This window comes from Dasypus novemcinctus, chromosome 18 (assembly GCF_030445035.2).
Source record: "Dasypus novemcinctus isolate mDasNov1 chromosome 18, mDasNov1.1.hap2, whole genome shotgun sequence".
Classification (NCBI taxonomy): domain Eukaryota; kingdom Metazoa; phylum Chordata; class Mammalia; order Cingulata; family Dasypodidae; genus Dasypus; species Dasypus novemcinctus.
Genome location: NC_080690.1, coordinates 23,438,975 through 23,461,007, shown reverse-complemented (window position 1 = coordinate 23,461,007; position 22,033 = coordinate 23,438,975). Strand labels below are relative to the sequence as shown.

The following is a 22,033-nucleotide window of genomic DNA, read 5'->3' as shown; positions in this document are numbered from 1 at the left end:
TCAGTCCATCCTGCTTCCCCTAGTGTCAGGCACGAAGTAAGATGGCAGCTACTGGCCTCTTTCTTACTTGGACAGGTTCAAACTTTAGCTGTTCTTAGGATTACACTTTAGCTCACTGAATTTACTCATCAGTAGCTGAAGTTGGTGCCCAACTGTCTCTTCTTCACCCATTTTTGGGAAGTGGAGCTTTCAATTCCAGCTGCAAACAGGTCCCAACACGGCTTGTGCCTCCAGTGGAACATGGGCACTGGCCTCTGTGGTGTGGAGTGCTCTACTCACGAATCTTCTCTGCAAATGAGCAGTCTCCTCCTTTCATTCCTTCAAGGATGTTGCAGGATACTCTTCTAGTCACCCCAAACAGGTGCTTCAACTAGCTCCAGATAGCTCTGGCTGTTTACTAATTGCCCTGTAGCAGGAGCTGACTCTAGGAGCTCCTTATTCTGCCACCACCTTGCTGGTTGTCTTCTCTAGCAGTTTTTTGTTGACTCTTTGTTCTACATAGACAATCATGTCTTCTATGAATAAATACTTAATTTTCATTTTCTGTTTCAATTTCTATGCCTTTTATTTCATTCTCTTGTTTTATTACAATGGCTAGGTCATTCAGTAAAATGTTAGAAGAAAAATGTTGAGAATAGATTTCTTTTTTATTTTTTTTTAAGATTTTTTTTTTTCTTTCTCTCCCCTTCCCCCCCTCAAGCCCTGTTGTCTGCTCTCTGTGTCCATTTGCTGTGTGTTCTTCTGTGACTGCTTCTATCCTTATCAGCAGCACTGGGAATCTGTGTTTGTTTTTGTTGCGTCATCTTGTTGTGTCAGCTCTCCGTGTGTGCAGCACCATTCTTGGACGGGCTGCACTTTCTTTTGCGCTGGGCTGCTCTCCTTGTGGGGTGCACTCCTTGTGCGTGGGGCTCCCCTATTGGGGGACACCCCTGTGTGGCACGGCACTTCTTGCACGCATCAGCACTGCACACGGGCCAGCTCCACACGGGTCAAGGAGGCCCAGGGTTTGAACCGCGGACCTCCCATGTGGTAGGCAGACATCCTATCCATTGGGCCAAGTCCGCTTCCTGAGAAAAGATTTCTTTTTCAAGCATTAAGTTTTTCACCATTAATAATCTTAGCTGCAGTATAGGCCCTTTATAACTTGAGGGAGTTCCTTTCTATTCCTAGTTTACCAAGAGTTTTTGTCACAAATGTTTGCTGAATTTTGTCAAACTTTTTTCTATGTCTATGGAAATAATCATATGGTTTTCTTTTTCAGCTGTGAATATGATGAGTTTTCTAATATTAAACGTCACTTAGTCATAATGCATTATCTTCTCTCTATATTGCTAGATTTATTAATGTCTTTTTTTTTAAAGATTTATTTTTTATTTATTTCTCCCCCACCCCTAGTTGTCTGCTCTCTGTGTCCATTCGCTGTGTGTTCCTCTGTGATTGCTTCTATCCTTATCAGCGGCACTGGGAATCTGTGTTTCTTTTTGTTGCGTCATCTTGTTGGGTCAGCTCTCTGCGTGTACGGTGCCATTCTTGGGCAGGCTGCACTTTCTTTCGCACTGGGCGGCTCTCCTTATGGGGTGCACTCCTTTTGCGTGGGGCTCCCCTATGCGGGGGACACCCCTGCATGGCACGGCACTCCTTGTGTACATCAGCCCTGCACATGGGCCAGTTCCACACAGTTCAAGGAGGCCCGGGGTTTGAACCGCGGACCTCCCATGTGGTAGTGGACGCCCTATCCATTGGGCCAAGTCTGCTTCCCTATTAATATATCTTTAAGGATTTCTGTATCTGTGTATATAAGGGATGTATGTTTTCAATTTTCTGGTAATGCCTTTTTCAGGTTTTGGTTTGGAGGAAAGGCTGGCTTCATTAAATGTATTGAGAAGTATTCTCTTCACTTCTTTTTTTTCTTGACTAATTTATGAAGAATTAGTATTTTTTTCCTTAAATATTTGGTAGAATTCACCAGTGAAGCCATAAGGGCCTGGAATTTCCTGTGTGTTAAGGTTTTAAAGTACCAATTCAATTTATTTAATAGATATCAAGATATTCAGGTTACATATTTCCTCTTGAGTGACCTTTAGTAGTTTGCATCTTTTAAAGAATTTGTTTATCTAAGCTGTCAAATTTAGTGACACAGGGTTGTTTATTCTATTTTTTATTATCCTTTTAAAGTCTATTAAGGTCTATTGTGATGTTCCCTCTCATTCATGATATTGTCAACTTACATCTTCTCTCTTTGCTTCTTGGTCAGTTGGGCTAGAGGATCAATTTTACTGATCTTTTCAAAGAATGAGCTTTTGGGTTCATCAATTTTTCTTGGTAAGTGGATGTGGCTCAACTGATAGAGCATCCACCTATCACACAGAGGTCCATGGTTCAAACCCAGGGCCTCCTGACCTGTGTGGTGAGCTGGCCCACATGCAGTGCTGATGCGCACAAGGAGTGCCGTGCCATGCAGGGGTGTCCCCCGCGTAGGGGAGCCCCACGTACAAGGAGTGTGCCCCGTAAAGAGAGCCGCCCCATGTGAAAAGACGTGCAGCTTGCACACAAGGACTGCTGACACAGCAAGATGACACAACAAAAAAAAGAGATGCAATTTCCCAGTGCCAGTGAATAATGCAAGCGGACACAGAAGAACACACAGCAAATGGACACAGAGAGCAGACAATGGGCAGGAAGGGGTGAGAAAAATCTTAAAAAAAATTTTTTTTTCTCCATTGCTCTTGTTATTCTGTTTCATTGACATCTGATCTTCTCTTCATTACTTCCTTTTTATGGTTACTTTTAAATTTCATCTGTCTTTGCCTTCTAGTTTCTTATGAAGAAACTAATATGCTTGACTTAAAACCTTTCTTGTTTTCTTATGTAAGCCTTGATGCTATAAATTTCCCTCTAAACACTGCTTTTGTAGCATCCTACAGATTTTTTATGTTGTGTTTTCATTATCATTCACTTAAAACATTTTTTAATTTTCTGTGATTTTTTTTTTGACACATGGTGGCTTTTTGTTTCCTATTCTTTTGTTTTTAGTACTGAGTTGTTTAATTCCCAGATATTTGGGGTTTTTCTAGATGTTTTATTATTATTTATTTCTAATGTAAGTCTGCTAATATCAGAGAAAATACTCTTTGGGTGTTTAGTTTTGCTATCTATATGCTGCCTTGTGAGATCATCTGGAGAGATTTAAACAGCTATGTAGGGAAGCGGATTTGGCCCAAAGGATAGGGCGTCTGCCTACCACATGGGAGGTCCAAGGTTCAAACCCAGGGTCTCCTGACCCATGTGATGAGCTGGCCCACGTGCAATGCTGATGTGCACAAGGAGTGCCATGCCATGCAGGGGTGTTCTCCACATAGGGGAGCCCCATGCACAAGGAATGCACCCCATAAGGACAGCTGCCCAGAGAGAAAAAAGTGCAGCCTATCCAGGAATGGCGCCGCACACAAGGAGAGCTGACACAGCAAGATGACACAACAAAATGAGACAGATTCCCTGTGCTGCTGACAAGAGTAAAAACAAACACAGAAGAACACACAGCGAATGGACACAGAGAGCAGACAACCGGGGAGCGGGGGAGGCCGGGGTGCAGGGCAGGGGAAAGAAATAAACAAAAAATAAATAAATAAAAATAAAAAACTATGTTGCCACCACCATCTTCCTAATATCCTTCCCATGGTATGTTCTTTTAAGATTTTCCTATCTGCAATAGTGTAAAGGCATCCAAAATGACCTGAATTACTAGAATTAAATTATTCATTAATCTGATGTTTCTATTATGCTTTGAAATATATTTTCTCAAGTGTAACCTAGAAAACAATGAATACTTACTGTTATTTGCAAGAGTAAGTCCAATAAATGAGCAAATAGGACGAATTATCTCAGGTTTCATGTAAGTTAGTAACCACTCATTAGCATGTGGAAAAAGTGAACAGCAAATCATTTGATTATCATCTGAAAGGAGACAAAGACAATCATGCTTAAACATGACCTTTGAAAAATATCAGTTGTGGGAAATAAGAATCTCATTTCTGTTTTTATTTTTATATTTAAAAACTTTAGACAATTACCATTTTGAGGATTGCTGACACAGACACACAGAGTACTACACACTGAAGACCATAACTGATAACTCGGAGAAACACTTTCATCTGACAAATTCAACTCAGACTTTGAAAGAACTGTCCTATTATGTTAAAAATAAAAGGAAGTAAATCATAAATGCCATAAGGTGTTAAGTAGTAAATAATTAACATTAAGAAATTCCTATTCGCTCACCTGAACAACTCTGACAGAACTGTAATACAACCTGTTGCTCTCACAAGCGTCTGTCCAATCCCTGTTAAAATAGCCATATATTATCTGAAAGGCTTTTATTTAGGAAATAGTTATGCAGAAATGAAAACAATATTTATATAGTATTTTTAATAAATAGTTACTTTTTAAATCCCTTATTTTAAAAATTAAAGTATTACAAAGTATAACACATGATTATAGTAGATAAATATCCATAATCAAATTATGGAAAATGCAGTACTTATGTTTAGATACCAACAGCTTTCAAATTTACTATAAAAATGACAAAACACTTATTTTTATATCATGGTTCTGTGGTACAAAATATGCTCCAAATTAGGAAAGAACGAAGTCAGTCTTTTCCATTTTTTCCAAAATAGGAAAAATAAAATCTAAAAGTATTTCAAATGCTTAGAGAATTTCTAATAATTTGAAGAATTAATTACAGCAATGTTAAAAAATTACCTTAGACTGGATAGTTGGTATACAGGAACACTTTACACTGTCATTGCAACTTTGCTATAAAACTAAAATTACACATACATATATACTCCCCGCAAAAAAAAACTTTAGCTAAGGGTTATGTGAAATTTAAGGCTATAGCTGGCTAACAGTAAATGTTGTAACTAAATGGCCAACTCAATGGAAAATTAACCAAATTCATAAAATACCTCTCTTTTGATTTTAAAACTATTACTTTTCAGTGTTAATTAAATAGTAGAAATCACTTCACTATTTCTTAAAATTAACAATAAATATAGAATGATTAAATCTATGTTATTCCCTTTTCTTTAAAGCTAATAGTTCTCATAAGCTAGTGAAATAAAAAGATACTGAAACAAAGACTAGAACAAAAGGATTAATAATGACTCTTCCAATTTATTATATTTAAAAATGTTTTTACAACATAAAAGAGAATACACTTACTATTATTTGAAACCAGAACCAAAATAACATAGACAGACATTCTTTTCAAATTTATGTTAGAATCATTAGACAGGAACCAAAGTAAATCTTCAAAAAACTCTGAAGTGCACAAAGTCTGCTGACAGAAAACTGAAATACAAAAACGTAATTTTAATTATTATCCATTAACACAATTTTTAAAATATGCTGAACAAAGTACAAATTTGCCAGAATGGGGATGGTTCTCAACTAGATCTCATTTAACTGACATTTATTAATCATATAACATAATTTCTGATAAATTGATATATACCTATTCAATTCACAGACCAAAAAAGCCATATCTTAATCAGAAATACTTGATGAAGACTCTAAAACATGTTTCTCAAGTCCCTAAAATTTCTAATAAAAACTTGAAATAAAATCTGATAGTTACAGGCTGCCCTTGAGCCATTGGGTAGGTAATCCCAGAGTTGTTGAATTTCCAAAGACCTTCAGGAACTTGGTTCCCACCACTGTAGAAACAGAGGTCTCTATATCTTTTTAAGAACAGCAGAAAATGAACAAATTCCAGTTTACAGATCAATCTGGGAATAATTGGCATCTTAACAATATTGAGTCTTCTGATGATGAACAAGGAATATCTCTACATTCTCCATGGTGAAAATAACAGCATCCTCCCTGTAGGACTGACCCAAGGGAGGCACCTGAAGTTTGGGGACAACTTGGTGCAGCATCAATGCATGAAGAAACATGTAACATCCTGGAGACATCAGGAAAACCTGCAGTGCTCCCCACGAACTGAGAGAAGACAGGACTGCAGTTGAACTGGACTGGAGAATGTTGCAGACTAGTTGATTTTAGGGTCTGGAGGCCATGCTTTGCTTGCCTAGTGTCTGTCTAGTTCTGAGTGAAAAACCAGAAGAGGATAGATGTCAGGTAAGCTATTGACAATGCGACCACTGGTATCAGTGATCTTCAAAGATACAGCTATAGACTTCACCTAAGAAGAGTTGGTGAAGAGACATCCAAGAAATAATTCTTCAGAAATACGATACTGGAAAATGTCAGTCATCTAGTCTCATTGGGATATTAGGTCTGAAATCAGATATGTTTTCCTAGTTGGAGCAAGGAGAGGAACTATGGAGGAAAAGAATAGGATTTCTCCAAAACCAGAGTGCAGACAAGGAGAGCTGCCTTAAAAAAAACAAGAAGTGATACCTATGCAGCATATCTGTAGGAAGGACACAACTATCATCATGCCATTACAGAGATCTCACTCTTGAAAGGATCCCTTTGAATGGAATGATTTGCAAGATTTCACTCACAGATCTACAGTGACTCAACATGCGTTAACTTACCTGGGAAAGAAACTCTGCATCAGCAAACAATCTGGAAAATCTGTCAGTGACCAGTCATCTTTTAATTAACATAAGCAAATTTACAAGAGAAGTAGATCACATGAATGTAATCTATGTGGAAATGCCTTAATTCAAAGTTCTGGCCTTAAAAAGGATAATGGAATTCACACTGAAGAGAAATCATATGAATGCCATCTATGTGAGAAACCCTTCAATAAAAGTTCTGACCTTAGACAACATGAGAAAACCAGGACTAGAGAGAAACCATATGTATGCAATATGTAGGAAATCCTTCAATAATGGTTCTAATCTGAAACAATATCAGATAATTCACACCCTGGAGAAAAACCATATGGGTGTCATCTATGTAGGAAACCCTTTACTCATTGTTCTTACCTTAGATGACATGAGATTAGATGACATGAGATAACTCACACTGGAGAGAAACCCTATGAATGTATCAATGTCATCTGTGTGGGAAAGCCTTCAGTAGATATTCTGCCCTTAGTAGACACGAGAGAACTTACACTGAAGAGAAATCATAAGACTGACATGTATGTGAGAAAGCCTTCAATATTCTGACCTTAGACAACATGAGAAAACTCATGCTCTATATTTTTTAACAAAGAAGAGACTTCAACATAGCTTTAAACTTTAAACGAAACCTAAGGAACCACACATGAAGAAACACTATGTTTAGAATCAATATGAAAGAGCCTTTACTCAATCCTTAATACTTCAGTCAACCTAAGTAAATTCATAGTGGAGAGAATCTTTATGAATGCCAGAGAGAATCTTTTTGAATGTCATCTATGTAGCAAAACCTTTAATAGATGGCCTGACCATATACAACATGAGAAAACTCACAAAAGAAATGGAATGATGGAAAAGAGCCTACATCCACACTTCTAAATGATAAACATTCTTGAGAATTCACGTGTGAGAGAAATTTCTGTCTGTAATGGATGTAGAAATCCTTTAATTTATAATTTAACTCTTAAAATGAATTTCACAGAAAAGAAACCTTAGGTCTATAATCACTGTTACTATCATTCAGCTAAGCATCAGCCTTTAAATCACAGGAAAACGCAATGTAGGAATAACTTCCAAAAGAGGAAATGAGAGAAAAAGTCTTTACTAGGAAGATGAAGCTTCTTGGAGGAGTGCCACATAATTCATGTTAGAGAAGTTATTCAATGAGAAGTAATAAGAAATCATTTACTCATAAGGCATTGTAGAACATGTAAAGATTCACACTGTATAAATTATTCTCAGTGTCATGAAGGAAATGCTTCAGTGGTGACTTATACCTTAATTAGCATTAATATTCTTACACTGAGGAGTAAACAGTCCTAAAGTGAAGGTAGAAAATCCTTCAACTGACTTCACATCAGAAAACTAAGAATGTAAAAAAAAAAAAAAAGAAAATTCCAAAAGAACCATTAAGTACACAACTCAGGAAAGAATACCAATTTTTCAAAAAGACCTACTTTTGAAAATATGTTGACTAACAATGTAGGATTTTAAAGTGATCTGGAAATACAGAATGCATAATTTTGTAATAAGAAACAAGATTACGCTCAATAGATTAGTATTTGCATATTTGTGAGCAGTAAAATTTGTTCCTGAAAAATCTTTAAAAAAACAAAACAAAACAAAACAAAATCTTAAGAGGGTGGGTAGCAAAACAAAGGAAGAAAAAAGTGTCTAAAACCAGACATTAGACCTTCTCTCAAAGGCAAGAATGATGTCGTATTTATCCCTGGATCCCTAATGTAGATTTACTCTTAATAGGTGATTAATAAATGTTTAATGAATGAAAATATGAAAATATAAAGCTTGTTTGACAAGGTGATGATTTAGATTCACCTTTATTTCAGGTATACTGAAAAAAACATGTTCTTGTTAACATGAACTTCTATAACCAAAGCATATTTACAAGATGGTTCTGGGTTATCTTCACCTTTTGATTAAAGTGTCTGGATAAAAATATCCAGAAATTTTTAAAAGATATTTAATTCTAAAGAGTAGTTTGTTAACATATAAGAAAATGCTTGAAGGATAATTAAAGGTTTTACATTTTACCATTTTGTTCTGCAACAGCTCCTAATGTATATAAGGATGCTTCTTTTACCATGCTATGTTCACTTGACTTTGCAAGATTTTTTACAAACGTCAAACCACCAATTTCCTGCAAATAATCACTTGCATTACCTGTAGGATTGTGCAAAAAAAACAAAATAGAAATGATCTTTATTTTGAGTATTCCTTTCAGTATAAAATAAATCACATAAAGAAAGTAATATATCATGGAGTAATTGAGTTTAAGAGAAAGAACTATGCATATTTGATATAGCACAATTTTAAAGCAAGAATCACAGATAAAAATTTACTATCATCTCTTACTGTTTTGTTGACAAATTGAATGAATAGTGACTAAAGCTTCTTTTTGTGAAAAAGGGTTGTCCATTTGATATTTTAGACACTCCAATAGTAAGTTCAGGTCAGTCTTCATTTCTAAAAGAATAAAAATTTCATTACATTAAACCAAAAAGTCCTTCAAAACCTAACAACTTAAAAGGACAAAAAGAGAAAAAAAGAAAGAAAAAACTACCCACTTAAACTTCACTTTCCACTTAAATAGCTTTGGAATGTATGACTTTTTAAAATAATAAACATGTATTACTTTTATAATCTAACAAATAATAAAGATGAATAAAAAGAAGAAGTTGTGCTTAAATAAAAGAATTTAATATGAACTTCTTAAAATTATTTGTCTTTCCCTTTCATAAAATAGAGGAATAGAAAATCCAAATACTATTCACTTAAGTAAAGCTACACTGATTTAAATATTTGCCGTGTAAAAATTAGAAAATATTCTGAAATGAATAAAAATGAACACACGACTTACTAGAATTGGTGGGATGTTATTAAAGCAGTATTTAGGGGAAGCAGATATGACTCAACAGATAGAGCATCCGCCTACCATATAGGAGGTCCAAGGGTTGATACCCAGGGCCTCCTGGCTCATGTGGTGAGCTAGCCCACACACAGTGCTGCTGCACACAGGAGTGCTGGCCCACGCAGGGATGCCCCCACATAAGGGTGCACCCCGCGCAATGAGTGGCCCCTGTGCAAGGGGAGCCACCCTGCTTGAAACCACAGCCCACACAGGAGCGGTGCCACATATACAGAAAGCTGATGCAGCAAGATGACGCAACAAAAAGAGACACAGATCCCTGGTGCCACCTGAAGAGAATACAAGCGGACACAGAAGAACACATAGTGAGTGGACAGACAGAGCAGACAACAGGGGGAGAGGGGAGAAATAAAATAAATCTTTAAAAAAAAAAGCAGTATTTAGGAGGAAATTCATAGCAGTAAAGGTTTACATGAGAAAAGAAGAAAGTTCTTAAATCAATGACCTCAGCTTCCACCTTAAGAAACTAGAAAAAGAGCAGATTAAACCCTAAGTAAGTAGAAGAAAGGAAATTGTAAAGATTAAAGCTGGAATCAATGAAACTTAAAAAAAAAAAAAAAAGGGAAGCAGACTTAGCCCAATGGATAGGGATACCACATGGGAGGTCCGCGGTTCAAACCCTGGGCTTCCTTGACCAGTGTGGAGCTGGCCCAGGCCCAGGGAGTGCCCTGCCACGCAGGGGTGTTCTCCGTGTAGGGGAGCCCCACGTGCAAGGAGTGCACCCTGTAAAGAGAGCTGCCCGGCGCCAAAGAAAATGCAGCCTGCCCAAGAATGGCACCACACACACGGAGAGCTGACACAGCAAGATGATGCAACAAAAAGAAACACAGATTCCCGGTGCCACTGATAAGGATGGAAGCGGTCACAGAAGAACACACAGCGAATGGACACAGAGAGCAGACAACTGAGGCGGGGAAGCGGGGAGGAAGGGGAGAGAAATAAATAAATAATAAATCTTTAAAACAAAACGAAACAAAACAAAAAAACAATAGAGGTGGTTATTTGGCACAGATGACCTATATGAAAAATTAGAGAGAGATGGCATCACACAGAGTCTACAGATATCCAAAGATAATTAGAGAACACTGTATATTACTTCTTACCTATTTAACTACATAGGTGAAAAACACATATCACCAAAGCTTGTCTAAGAAGAAACAATTTGAATAGTACTACACTTTCAAAAGAAATTGAAATCATAGTTTAAAATCTTCCCACAAAGAAAACTTTAGGTCCAGATGGCTTCAATTGTTAATTCTACCAAACATTAAAGGAAGAAAGAAAATCAATTCTATATGAATTTTTCTAAAAATTTTAAGAAAAGAAATACTTCCCAACTCATTCTATAAGGTCATCATTACCCTGATATCAAAACCAAAGAAAAGAAAAATACAAACCAGTATCCCTCATTAACAAACATGCAAAAAACTCTAAACAATTTCAGCAACTTGAATCCAACAATATATTAAAAGAATAATACATAATGACCAAACAGGTTAATCCCAGGAATGCAAGGTTGGTTTAAGATTCTTAAAAAAAATCAATGTAATGTAACAACCTAAAAGAGAAAAACCTGATATCTCAATAGATGCAGAAAAGGCATTTGACAAAATTCAAAATCCATTTCCAATTTTAAAAAAAAGTTTAGCAAACATGGAATAGAAAAATTCCTCAAACTGACCAAGTTCCTCAACAAAAACCTACAGCAAACATCATAAAGAAAATCTGAATACTGTTCCCTGTTATATAAATGAGCAAAAGATGGTCTCAGTGTAGTTGCCTTCTATGTTGTTTCCTTCTTCACAGCAGCCTAGGTCTATTAGAAAAACCTGTCTGCCAAATTCAAATTCTCACACATCCAATTGTTTTAAAATAGCCCAACTAATTTACAACTTTTAATAAATAGAGGTTAACCTACTTTTTACACCCAGTGAAACATGGCCCAGCTTTGCCCAGTACTGTTCCCAGTTGATGACAAGCCCCTGAAATTGTAAGGTTTCACACCACTTCAGTCCCTCAGAACTCTGGCCCAGACACTCCCCACTGGCTGTGCTGACTCTGCCACACCAGAACACATAAGTCTTGTTCCCCCTTTGTCCTATCCTACAGGAGTTTGGGAATTCCCTCATAACCCTGCTTCCCCTTTGGTGGCTGACCTCTGGAATGTTTCCCACTGTGAGGGACCCCCCTTAAAAGCAAAATTGTGAATACTGCAGCTGCATTGCATTACTGCCTTCTAGTGGGTTTTTGTTTGTTTGTTTATTTGTTTTGGTCAACTCCAAAAACCTCTAATTCAAACTCATTACATCCCCTAAGATCAGAAACAAGTTAGACATATCTGCTATCTCTTTCCAAGAGAATAAAATAAAACGCAAGTAAATCTAATAAGTGAGTAAAGCAAGGTTTCAGGATTTTAGTTGAATAATCAGAAATCAACAGTGTTTCATATACCAGCAAGAAAAAAATTGGAAATTGATATTTAAAAACAATGCCACTGGGAAGTGGATGTGGCTCAAGCATTTGGGCGCCCACCTACCACATGGGAGGTCCTGGGTTCAGTTCCCAGTGCATCCTAAAGAAGATGAGCAAGACAGTGAGCTGACGTGACAGGCTTGCATAGCAGGCTGACAAAACAAGATGAGGCAATGAAGAGACACAAGGAGATGCAATGAGACACACAACAAGCAGGGAGTGGACATGGCTCAAGCAATTGGGTGCCTCCCTTCCACATGGGAGGTCCGAGGTTCAGTTCCTGGTGCCTCTTAAAAAGAAGATGAGCAGACACAGAGAACACAAAAGGAACAGACAGACAGCACAAACAACAAAGGGGGAGAGAAACAAATAAATAGAATAAATCCTTTTTTTAAAAAAACAATGCCACTTAAACAGCATCAAAAAATATGAAATACTGGAAGATGGCAGACTAGAAAGACATGGAACTCTGTTCTCTAAAAGAAAAAATAGCTATAGAACAGTCAAAAACAGACCCATTACTAAGTCTAGGGCCCAGATTTGAGCAGCTAACAAGGACAATCCTAAAGACCCAGAACGAGTTTAACCAAGAATCAAAGAAGAGCAATAACACACAACCTCCCATCACTAAATCCCTATGGAAGAGAGAGAAGTCAAGTGGCTGAATAAACTCACCACCCTAATCAGATGCCTAGATATCAGCAAAAAACTACAAGCCATACTGAAAAAAAAATAAAAGGAAGAAATTGCCCAAGAAAACAAATATATCAAAACCCAGAAGAGACAATGGACTTAAGACAACTAATCAATGAGATGCACACAAATTTCCAAAGTCAAATTAATGAGTTGAAAGACAATATGGCTAAAGAGATAAAGGACATCAAGAAGACATTGAGGGAAGCAGATGTGGCTCAACGGATAGAGCATCCGCCTACCATATAGCAGGTCCAAGGGTTCAATACCCAGAGCCTCCTGGCTCGTGTGGTGAGCTGGCCCAGGCTCACCCTGGGATACCCCTGCATAAGGTGCCCCCACGCAAGGAGTGGCCCCTGCGCAAGGAGAGCTGCCCTGCATGAAACTGCATCCTGCCCAGGAGTGGTGCCATACACACAGAGAGCTGACTCAGCAAGATGATGCAACAAAAAAAGAGACACAGCTCCCCAGTGCTGCCTGATGAGAATTCAAGTGGACACAGAAGAGCACATAGTGAATGGACACAGAGAGCAGACAATGGCAGGGGTGCAGAATAAACAAATAAATCTTTAAAAAAAAAGAGAAGATGATATTGAGTGAACACAAAGAAGAATTTGAAAACCTGACTAAAAAAGTAGGAGTGGATATGGCTCAAGCAGTTGAGCACCTTCTTCCCACATGGGAGGTCCCAGGTTTGGTCCCCTATACCTCCAAAAACAAAAACAAACAACAAGCAAACAAACAAAAAAGCCAGAGGAGCTGATGTGGCTCAGTGGCTGAGCACCAGCTTCCCACATATGAGGTCCTGGGTTCAATACCCAGCCCTGGTACTTCAAAAAAATTTAAAAAATTAAAAAATAAAAATACATTAGAGGGGAGCAGATGTAACTCAAGTAATGGAGCACCTGCTTCTCAGATACAAGATCATAGGTTCAATCCCTGGTACCTACTGAAAATAAACACCAAAACCAACTCTCATTGGGGGGCAAATGTAGCTCAGTGATTGAATACCTGCTACCCATGTACAAGGTCCTAGGTTCATCTCCAGTACCTACTTTAAAAAATATATAGGCATAGAATCTTGCCATAGACTCAAATTGATAGAAGAAAGAATAAGTGATAAAGAAGACAGAATAGCTGATACAGAAAAAAGAATGGAAAAAATTGAGTAGGGGTTCAGGGAGCTAAATGATAACATCACACCAACAATACTTGTCATGGGAGTTCCAGAAGAAGAGAAGGGAAAAAGAGCAGAAAGAGTATTTGAGGAAATATTAGCTGAAAATTTCCCAACTCTCATAAAAGAAATGAACTTATATATTCAAGAAGCATAGCATACCCCAATCAGAATAGATCTGAATAGAACTACTCCAAGACACATACTCCTCAGAATATCAAATGTCAAAGATAAAGAGAAAATTCTGAGAGCAGCAAGGGAGAAGCAACCATCACATACAAGGGACACCCAGTAAGTCTTAGCGTGGATTTCTTATCAGAAACCACAGAAGGAAGAATACAAAGCAAGAAGAAGCAAGAAAATTGAATCAGTCATCAAAAATCTCCCAACAGTGAAGTAGATTTGGCTCAAGAGAATTGGGCTCCTGCCTACCACACAAGAAGTCCCAGTTCGGTTCCTGGTGCCTCCTGGAGAAGGCAAGCTGGCACGATGGGCAGGCATGGCAAACTGACACAGCAAGATGATGCAACAAAGAGACAAAGAAGAAAGATAATGAGAGACACAACAAACCAGGGAGCTAATGTGGCTCAAGCGAATGAGTACCTCTCTCCCACATGGGAGTCCCAGGATTAGTTCCCAGTGTATGCTAGAAAAAAGATGAGCAGACACAGAAAGCACACAGCAAAATGGACACAGAGAGCAGAGAGCAACCTCAGATGAGGGGGGAAGAATAAATAAATACACCTTAAAAAAAAAATCTCCCAACAAAGAAAAGTCTAGGACCAGTTGGTTTCACAGGTGAACAGTGCCAAGCGTTTCAAGAAGAATGAACACAAATCCTGTCTAAACTTGTGCAAAAAATTGAAGAGGAGGGAAAATTACCCAACACATTTTATGAAACCAACATCACCATAATATCAAAGCCAGATAAAGACACTAAAGACAAGAAAATTACAGACCAATCTCGCTAATGAACATAAATGCAAAAATTCTCAACAAATACTTGCAAATAAAATCCAACAGCATATCAAAACCTACATATCACCACCAAGTGGGATTTATTCCTGGTATGCAAGTCTGGTTCAACATATAAAAATCAATTAACATAATATACCACATTAACAAATTGAAGGGAAAAACCACGTGATCATCTCAATTGATGGAGAAAAGGCATTTAACAAAATCCAGCATCCTTTCTTGATAAAAACACTTCAAAAGATAGGAGGAGAAATAAAATGCCTCCATATGGTAAAAGGTATTTATGAAAAACCAACAGCCAATATTGCACTCAATGGGGACAGGCTGAAAGCTTTCCCTCTAAGATTGGGAACAACATAAGGGATGCTCACTGTCACGTGCACCATTGCTATTCAACATTGTACTAGAACTTCTAGCTAAAGCAATTAGACAAGGAAAAAAACCCTCACCACTATGGCCAACTGGTTTTTGACAAACCTAAGTCCATGTTAATGGGACAAAACAGTGTCTTCAACTAATGGTGCTGGGAGAACTGGATATCCATAACCAAAAAAAGGAAAGAGGACCCCTATTTCACTCCCTATGTAAGAATTAACTAAAAATGGATCAAAGACCTAAAACTAGAAGGAAATGTAGGGAAACTTATTAAAGACCTTGTTTTAGGTGTGGTTTCTTAGACCTTATACCCAAAGCATGCACAACAAAAGAAAAATAGATAAACAAAACCTCTTCCAAATTAAACACTTCTGTACCTCACAAGACTTCGTCAAAAGAGTGAAAAGGCAGCTGACTCAATGGGAAAAACTATTTGGAAAGTATATGTCCAATAAGGGTTTAATATCCAGGATACATAAAGAGATGCTACAACTCAACAATAAAAAAACAAATGACCTGATTTTTAAAAATGGGCAAAAGGCTTGATTGGATATTTGTCCAAAGAAGAAATACAAATGGCAAAAAAAAAAAAAAAAAAAAACCACATAAAAAACTGTTCAACATCACTAGGGATTAGGGAAATGCAAATCAAAACTACAGTACAATATCATTTCACACCTATCAGAATGGCCACTATTAAAAAGACAGAGAACTACAAGTGTTGAAAAGGATGTAGAGAAATAGGAACACTTATTCACTATTGGTAGGAATGAAAAAATGGCACAGCCCTGGGGAGGGCTGTTTGGCAGTTGCTAAAGAAGTTGCATATAGACTTGCCATGTGATCTGGCAATACCACTACTAGTAGTGGTACATACCCAGAAGAACTAAGAGCAGTGACACAAACAGACATCTGCACACCGATGTTTGTAGCAGTATTCATGATTGCCAAAAGATGGAAACAAGCTAGGTGTCCATCAACCAATGACCAGATAAACTGTAGTGTATTCACATGATGGAATATTATACAGCTGTAAGAAATGAAGTTGTAAAGCACAAGACATGGATGTACCTGGAAGACATTATTTTGAGTGAAGAAAGCCAGACACAAAAGGACAAATACTGTATGATTGTGCTACTTTGAACTAAATATATTGTGTAATCTCATGGAGTTAATAACTTGAATATACGTCCCCAGAAAATAGGATGAGGTTAGAGAATAGACAGCTGAGGATTAACCTGTGCAGAATTGGTAAAAATGATGTCTTAATTTTTGGAAATGAATAGAAAAGGTAAAAGCCCAACATAATGTTTGTAACAAGCAGTACTATTGTGTGGGTATGAAAATGGTTTAAAGGGAAAGTCTAAGGTCATGTATATTACTAAGTGGAAAGCTAAAAAATGTCACATGGAACTGTATAGCATAGTAAAACTGCATATATAAGACCATTTTTCTTTAATGCTTAACAAATATATATCAATACTACAAGACGTCAATATGAGACAAAAAAAAACCACATTATGCTAAGTGAAAGAAACCAGACACAAAGTACTACATAGTGTATGATTCTATTTATATAAAATATAAATATAAATCAATTTATAACAAAGATGAAATTAGATTAGTGGCTATGTAGGGCTGGGAAAAGACTGCTAAGGGGTGTGGAGTTTTTCTTTTTAGAGTAATGAAACTGTTATAAAATTTTTGTGGTGAGATGAAGGGACAACATTGTGATTATACTAAAAGTCATTGATTACATACTTTGGATTGACCATAATGTATGTGAATATATCTCAATAAAATTGCTTAATAAATAAATAATTATGCAAGAATAGCAGAAATAGCAGCTATGTACAGCAAGGGAAACACACAGAGATTGAGAGGTGAAGAATTTTCTTCTTCGTCTCTTTTTGTTTATTATTATTGAAATAATGAAAATGCTCTACTAATGATTGAAGTGATGAATGCACAACTATGTGATTATACAAAATACCACTGATTATACACTTTGGATGAATTGTATGCTTTATTAAAATGTATCAATAAAATTGATTTGTTAAAAAAGTGAAATACTTAGGGATAAACCTGACAGAAGTGTAAAAGCTATGTACAATAAAATAAAAAATATACATATATTCCCAAGAGAAAAGTAAAGAAAACTAAATAAATGGAGTAATAAACATTGACCATGGGTCATAAGACTCAACATTTTTAAGATTTCATTTCTCCCCAAATTGGTAATAGATTCAATACAATCCCAGTCAAATTCCCAATAGGCTTTTTTATTAGAGAAGTTATGGATTTACAGAAAAATGACGAACAATATACAAGATTCCAATACACTGCCCCATGACCAACATCTTGCACTGGTGTAAAATATTTGTTTCTTTGAACAGTAGTTACCTTTGTTACAACGGAAAGAATTTTAAACAGTACTATTAACTATTGCCCATATTTTACATTCTGTGTTTTTCCTATATACTACCCTATTAATACCTTGTATTAGTATTGTACATTTGTTATAATTCATGAAAGAACATTCCTATACTTGTACTATTAACTATAATCCATCATCTGTAATAGGGTTGACTATATTACACAACCCTGTTTTATCTTTTAATTTTTATGCTAGTAACATATATGACCTAAAGTTTCCCCTTTTAACCACATTCACATATATAATCCAGAGCTGTTCATTATACGCACAATAATGTGCTACCATCACCACCATCCATTCCCAAACTTTAAAAATCAACAGAAACAGAGATTCTGTATAAATTAAGCATCAGCTCTCCATTCTCTACCCCCAATCTATCCTCTAGTAACCTATATTTCAGATTCTAATTCTATGAGTTTGCTTATTATTATTAGTTCATATCATTGAGATATCTTTGTTCTTTTGTGTGTGGCTTATTTCACTCAGCATCGTGTCCTTAAGGTTCATCCACATTGTCACATGCATCAAGACTTCATTCAGGGAAGCAGATTTGGCCCAACAGATAGGGTATCCACCTATCACACGGGAGGTCCAAGCTTCAAACCCACGGCCTCCTGACCCATGTGATGAGCTGATCCATGCTCAGTGCTGATGCATGCAAGGAGTGCCCTGCCACGCAGGGGTGTCCCCCACATAGGGGAGCCCCATGCGCAAGGAGTGCGCCCCGTAAGGAGAGCCGCCCAGCACGAAGAAAGTGCAGCCTGCCCAGGAATGGTCACACACAGAGAGCTGACACAGTAAGATGACGCAAAAAATGAGACACAGATTTCGGGTGCCACTGACAAGAATACAAGCAGACACAGAAGAACACACAGCAAATGGACACAGAAAACAGACAACTGGGGGCGGGCAGGGAAGGGGAGAGAAATAATTTTTTTTTAAATCTTTAAAAAAATAAAAAAAAATAAAATAATAATCTGAGTTCTAACCATTATTTAAAAAAAAAGACTTCATTCATTTTTACAGCTGCGTAATATTCCATCACATGGATATACCACATTTTATTTATTCATTCACTGGTTGATGGATACACAGGTTGCTTCTGACTTTTGGCAATTGTGAATAATGCTGCTATAAACATTGGTGTGCAAATATCTCTTCGAGTCCATGCTTTCAATTCTTCTGGGTATATACCTAGTAGCAGGACTGCCACATCATATGGTAATTCCATATTAAGCTTCCTAGAGAACTGCCAAACTGTCTTTCACAGTAGCTGTATTTTACATTCCCACCAGCAATGAATGAGTGTTCCTATTTCTCTATACCCTCTCCAACACTTGTAATTTTGGTTTTTTCTTTAAGTAGTAGCCATTCTAGTGTCTGTGAAATGATCTCTCACTGTGGTTTTGATTTGCATTTTCCTAGAGCTAGTGATGTTAAGCATCTTTTCATGTGCTTTTTAGCTATTTGTATATCTTCTTCAGAGAAATATCTATTTAAGTCTTTTGCCCATTTTTAATTGGTGTGTTTCTTTTTATTGTTGAGTTGTAGAATTTCTTTATATATTCTAGATATTAAATCCTTATCAGATATGTGATTTCTGAATATTTTCTCCCAATTAGTAGATGACAAAGTAGGATTTTTCAAGACAAAGTCTTTTGAGGCACAAAAGTTTTTCACTTTGAGGAGGTCCCATTTATCTATTTTTTCCTTCATTGGTTGTGCTTTGAGTGTAAAGTCTAAGAAATCATTGCCTAACACAAGATCCTGAAGATGCTTTCTATATTTTCTTCTAGGAATTTCATATTCCCAGTTCTAATATTGAAGTCTTTGGTCTATTTTTAGTTAATTTTTGTATATGGTGTAAGATAGAGGTCCTCTTTCATTTGGATATACAATTCTCCCAGCAAAATATGTTAGAGGCAATTCTTTCCAAATTGAGTGGACTTGGCAGACTTGTCAAAAATTAATTGGCCATGGGAAACGGACTTTGGCCCAGTGGTTAGGGCGTCCGTCTACCACATGGGAGGCCCGCGGTTCAAGCCCCGGGCCTCCTTGACCCGTGTGGAGCTGGCCCATGCGCAGTGCTGATGCACGCAAGGAGTGCTGTGCCATGCAAGGGTGTCCCCCGCGTAGGGGAGCCCCACGCGCAAGGAGTGCACCCGTAAGGAGAGCCACCCAGCGCGCAGGAGGGAGCAGCCTGCCGAGGAATGGCGCCGCCCACACTTCCCATGCCGCTGACGACAACAGAAGCGGACAAAGAAACAAGACGCAGCAAAAAGACACAGAAAACAGACAACCGGGGGAAGGGAATTAAATAAATAAATAAAAATAAATCTTTAAAAAAAAAAATTAATTGGCCATACACTGAGTGTACATTTTGAATAGACTGTACAAGGCATGGGACTGTATAACATAGTGAACCATGTGGTGGAAGATGGAATGTAGATAACAGTACAAATATGAGAGTGTTCTCTCATGAACTATAATGAATGTACAATACTAATACATGGTGTTAATAATAGAGGGTGTACGGGAAAAACATACAAAATGTAAGCTATGTTAATGGTAACAGTCTGATGATGTTCTTTCATAATCTGTAAGAAATGTTCCACAAAAATATTAGGTGTTGGTGGAGGGGTGATGTATGGGAATTCTGCAAGTTATGCATGATTGTTTTATAAGCTTACAACTTCTCTAATAAAAAAATTTTTTTTTTAAATCAATTGGCGGAAAGCGAATTTGGCTCAACTAATAGAGCATCTGCCTACCACATGGGAGGTCCAGGGTTCAAACCCAGGGCCTCCTGAGCCGTGTAGTAAGCTGGCCCATGCACAGTGCTGATATGTGTGAGGAGTGTCGTGCCACACAGTGGTGTCCCCCACATAGGAAAGTCCCACTTGCAAGGAGTGAGCTCCATAAGGAGAGTCACTCCATGCAAATAAAGCACAGCCTGCCCAGATGTGGTGCCGCACACACGGAGAGCTGATGCAGCAAGATGATGCAACAAAAAGAGACACAGATTCCTGGTGCCACTGACAAGAATCCAAGTGGACACAGAAGAACACACACAACGAATGAATGGACACAGAAAGCAGATGAGGGGGGAGGGAAGAGAAATAAATTTTAAAAATAAATCTTAAAAAAAAAAATCAATTGGCCATAGAGGTAAGGGTCTATTTCTACACTCTCAATTCTATTCCATTGTTCAATATATCTATCCTTGTGCCAGTACCATGCTGTTTTGATCACTGCAGCTGTGTAATATGTTTTAAAGTCAGGAAGTGTGAATCCTCCAACTTTGTTTATTCTTCTTCAAGATGTTTTTGACTATTCAGGGCCCATTACCCTTCCAAATAAATTTCATAATTGGCTTTTCCACTTCTGCAAAATAGGCTTTTGGAATTTTGGGGGGGAGGGGGAATTTTGATCGGGATTGCATTGAATCTGTAAATCACTTTTGGCAGAATTGACATCATCATGATATTTGGTCTTCCAATCCATGAATACAGAATTTCCTTCCATTTATTGTAGTCTTCTTTGATTTCTTTTAGCAATGTTTTGTAGTTTTCTGTGTACAAGTCCTTCTCATCCTTGGTAAAATTTATTCCTAGATATTTGATTCTTTTAATTGCTATTTTAAATGAATTTTTTTCTTGATTTTCTCCTCAGTTTGCTCATTACTAGTGTATAGAAACATTATTGGGTTTTGCATGTTGATCTTGCACCCTGCAGTTTTTGCTGAATTTGCTTATTAGCTCTAGTAGTTTGTTTTTTAAAAGATGTATTTATTTATTTCTCCCCCCACCCCCACCGTTGTCTGCTCTCTGTGTCCATCACTGTGTGTTCTTCTGTGTCTGCTTTTATTCTCATCAGGCGGCACTGGGGATCTGTGTCTCTTTTTGTTGCATCATCTTGCTCCATCATTGCTCTGTGTGTGTGGAACCACTCCTGGTGCAGTTTTGTGTGAGGTGGCTCTCCTTGCTCAGGGGGCATCCTTACACAGGGGGGCACCCTTATATGGGGGCATCCCTGCATGGGCTGGCACTCCTTGCACACAGCAGCACTGCACGTGGGCTAGCTCACCACACGAGCCAGGTGGCCCTGGGATCGAACCCGTGGACCTCCTATATGGTAGGCGGATGCTCTATCTGTTGAGCCACATCTGCTTCCTTCTAGTAGTTTTGATATAGATTTTTCAGAACTTTCTATATATAGGATCATGTCACCTTCAAATAGCAAAAGTTTTACTCTTTTTTTTTTTCTGTTTTAGCTTGCACAAAAGCTGCTAGGAGGAAACAGATGTGGCTCAAGCAGTTGAGCACCTGCTTCCCACATGGGAGGTCCCAGTTTTAGTT

The 22,033-nt window shown here is 37.6% G+C and overlaps 1 protein-coding gene across 1 annotated transcript in view; it reads right to left on the bottom strand.

Moving 5' to 3' along the window:
* Nucleotides 1–22,033, bottom strand: part of TERB1 (telomere repeat binding bouquet formation protein 1) — a 105,377-nt gene that overhangs the window by 48,178 nt on the left and 35,166 nt on the right. The window contains exons 2-7 of the mRNA XM_058279891.1: nt 8,970–9,080; nt 8,649–8,777; nt 5,224–5,352; nt 4,279–4,339; nt 4,071–4,186; nt 3,832–3,954 (exon numbers count right to left, since the gene is read on the bottom strand). Coding sequence (XP_058135874.1) covers nt 3,832–3,954; nt 4,071–4,186; nt 4,279–4,339; nt 5,224–5,352; nt 8,649–8,777; nt 8,970–9,080 — 669 coding nt within the window. The remainder of the gene's footprint in view (nt 1–3,831; nt 3,955–4,070; nt 4,187–4,278; nt 4,340–5,223; nt 5,353–8,648; nt 8,778–8,969; nt 9,081–22,033) is intronic.